Consider the following 3656-nt stretch of genomic DNA (forward strand, 5'->3'; position numbering starts at 1 on the left):
CGCACGCACACACACACACACACGCACGCACCCACACACACACGCAATAAATCATCATGGCGAGCGACTCGATCGGTGGCGTGCCGACGAAGACGTGCATCGGTTTTCTCGTCGTCGTCGGCGTCGTCATGCTGTGTGTCGGGTTTCCGGTGATGTGGATCAAGTATGCGAAGCCTTACCTAAAGACGGCCCACTTTGTGAGCACCACGTGTAAGGTGCTAGACAGCAAGAGACTGGACGAGTAAGTATATATACACACACGCACACGCCGCGCACGACCACACACACACACACACACACACACACACACACACACACACACACTGATGGCATAGTAGCTACGAATGGTGGTGGTGGTAGTAGTAGTTATATTTATAGTAGTTGTATTTATATTTTTGCATCCAGCAACAGTATTCGTTATACTTAACATTGCTTATTCCTCGTTCTCTCTCACGCACACGCACGCACGCACAGCTACACGTGTGCATGCACGGAGGAGGAGTGCGACGACGAGCTACAATACCCATGCGTCGGCATCAATGTCACCTTCACGCCGACGACACGAACCGACAACAGGACGATGCGATGGGACACGCTGCTCTACGAGAACGAACTTACCTATCTGCTCTTCAAAGGAAAACACGCTAAGGTGAGCGAGCGTCACTCACTCACTCACTCACTCACTCACTCACTCACTCACTCACTCACTCACTCACTCACTCACTCACTCACTCACTCACTCACTCACTCACTCACTCACTCACTCACTCACTCACTCACTCACTCACTCACTCACTCACTGTGACTTCTAGATATATCACTTCCATCGACTCCACCACTTCTATTTATTTAGTTTCAATTGTTTTAATTTTATCAGCATAGCCTATTAAGTTATTTAACCAATAGGTTACCTCCAAAATCTAATTCGTTAGAGTAATTAAAGTAATTGAATTGTATTGGAGTGACGGCGGGTGGCATGGGTGAGAACGCGAGGTGACTGTGATTTATCTGGTCGGCCTGTGAACGCGATCTCGTGATGGTAGCGGGCTAGAGAACGGCCCGAGGTGCTTCTCTAGTTCCATACAGCAGCTTAAAGAACTGTTACATTTACTGCTACACCGGCCACACTTCCTCACTATATAGAAGCCTTGGGTAATATTATATTTACTGCAACGCCCGCTTCGTTTGCATGGAATATGGCGTTAGATTAGGTAACGCTGTCATGCCAGGCTGAATTATATCAGGAGTAGATAATAGGGATATATTTCAAGAGTAGTTCCCTATTATCTACTCCTGATTATATGCTAGACTAGGTGGCACTGCTATCGTTGCTCCCACATCGATACGTGTGACTAGACTATCAATTTACCATTACGTTTATCTTCTAATGTTAAACTGTAGAAATTCGATCAAATTTACGCTGTAATGTGTGGGTAAACTGTAGCAATAGGATCAAATTTACACTGTAATGCGTGGTTAAACTGTAGTAATAGGATCAAATTTACACTGTAATGTGTTGTTAAACTGTAGAAATACGATCAAATTTACACTGTAATGTGTTGTTAAACTGTAGAAATACGATCAAATATACACTGTAATGTGTTGTTAAACTGTAGCAATAGGATCAAATTTACACTGTAATGTGTTGTTAAACTGTAGCAATAAGATCAAATTTACACTGTAATGTGTTGTTAAACTGTAGAAATACGATCAAATTTACACTGTAATGTGTTGTTAAACTGTAGCAATAAGATCAAATTTACACTGTGGTTAGACCAGAAAAAAAATCATTACACCAGAAAAAAAAATCATTACACCAACACTGTGACGTATGATCATCACAATAGGAACATCATTACATTCAATAAAGCTAGCAGCACACTTCACCATTTTCGTTGCTCGTACAGGCAATTTTCTTGGTCGCCACAAAAATGGCCAAGTGTGCGGGGGCCGGCAACGACCACTCACCACGGAAACCGGTTTGATTTCTCACCACAAAAATTGTTCGTGGTGGCAACTTGTGGTGAAGTGTGCTGTGACGCGGCAACGGCCACAAAAATTGCCGACCACGAAAATTGCCTGTACGAGCAATGAAAATGATGAAGTGTGCTGCTGCTCTTGCGTGGTTGGCATGTCAGCACTTAAATCATCTCCCGCTCACCTCGCGCTTACGTCTGTCGCAGTGTTTCTACGGCTACGCAGGCGACTGCCTTAACAGCGTCGGACACCAGGAGAAGCTGGGTCTAGCAGTAAGCAAGCTGCGTGAGTTCGGGCGGCGAGGCAAGGAGTACAGCTGCCTCTACAATCCTAGCAACTGGAACGAAGTCATCAAGGACCGCACGGTGTCGCGCACGGCCGCAATCCACGCCATCTTCTGGCCGTGGTTCTTCGTCGTTGCTCCTTGCGTCATCGCTTGTGTGTACTACGTCATTGCGGGCATGGCTGAAGACTGTCGCAGCCAACCGGAGAAGGAGACGAAGTCAGCTGACCTGAAGACGTTGTCGGCGCCGAAGCGACATCGACACAAGCGCCACCACTGACGAGCTGTGTCACGATACTGCTTGTCGTATCGTGTTCATACTGGCGTATCGTGTTCATACTGGCGTATCGTGTTCATACTGGCGTATCGTGTTCATACTGGCGTATCGTGTTCATACTGGCGTATCGTGTTCATACTGGCGTATCGTGTTCATACTGGCGTATCGTGTTCATACTGGCGTATCGTGTTCATACTGGCGTATCGTGTTATTGTTACCACATCGTGGCTTTATTGTGGAATCGGGTCCATTCTATTGTATTATTTGATTGTTATAGTATCATTTTCGTTCTACCGTATCACGTGTTTCGTGCCGTTCGCGACATATTATTTCATATGATCACCTTGCTATAATTTCTAACCTTTTAGATCGCAGCTTGGACTTTTCACTTCACTATTTATATGCGATACTTAAGGTATCATGTTCTTCTGACTCTAATCGCTTCATGTCCTTACTACCGTGCATTTATTATCAGTTAATAGATTGCTGATCATGTCTTCAATTCCGTAGGAAGCTTAGTAGCATATTGAAATTACTACATCTTTATTTTTTCGTTATAGTTACTTATACGTATTTGGACTGCCAAATATTTTGAGCCAGATTGATACAATCTGCATGTGATCTGCTCATAGAAGGCCAAGGGGTTTTTACATTATATTATTCATGGAATTGTTGTTCATAGCAGTATGCAAAACATTAATAAAAACCTCTATATCATGTTTATTAAGCGATTCTCCGTATTTTCATTTTAACCGCATTTAATTAGTAGTAATTTGTAGTCATATATATAAACAAATCTATACCGGCTTTAACCAATAAGAATCCATATTATGTATAGTTTAACTACAATAAACGCGGTTGTAATACGCCACCTGATTGGCTGAAAACGTTCGAATTTTAGGTTGAATCTTTTTTCGGCTACGACCGCTAGTGAACGAATTTAGTTTCGCCATCGTAAAATTAATTAAAATGCATTAATTTATTCATAACTTAACTTAGACGGCCTTTATCACGCGTGTGTGCAGCGTCGTCATATGCTAGTGTATGTAATATTCCTCAGAGAGTCCTTCTCTATCGCTCTCTCTCTCTCTCTCTCTCTCTCTCTCTCTCTCCTGCTAT

General features: G+C 43.3%; 1 protein-coding gene across 1 annotated transcript; it reads left to right on the forward strand.

The window, feature by feature from the left end:
- The first annotated feature begins 6 nt into the window (after positions 1-6).
- On the forward strand, positions 7-3264 carry LOC106809106. Its single transcript, XM_014812065.1, has 3 exons — positions 7-241; positions 475-649; positions 2184-3264. Exons 1-3 carry the CDS (start codon positions 57-59, stop codon positions 2538-2540), a joined length of 717 nt encoding a protein of 238 aa, XP_014667551.1. The 5' UTR covers positions 7-56; the 3' UTR covers positions 2541-3264.
- Positions 3265-3656: the final 392 nt, after the last annotated feature.

Source organism: Priapulus caudatus, unplaced genomic scaffold (assembly GCF_000485595.1).
Source record: "Priapulus caudatus unplaced genomic scaffold, Priapulus_caudatus-5.0.1 Scaffold329, whole genome shotgun sequence".
NCBI lineage: Eukaryota > Metazoa > Priapulida > Priapulimorpha > Priapulimorphida > Priapulidae > Priapulus > Priapulus caudatus.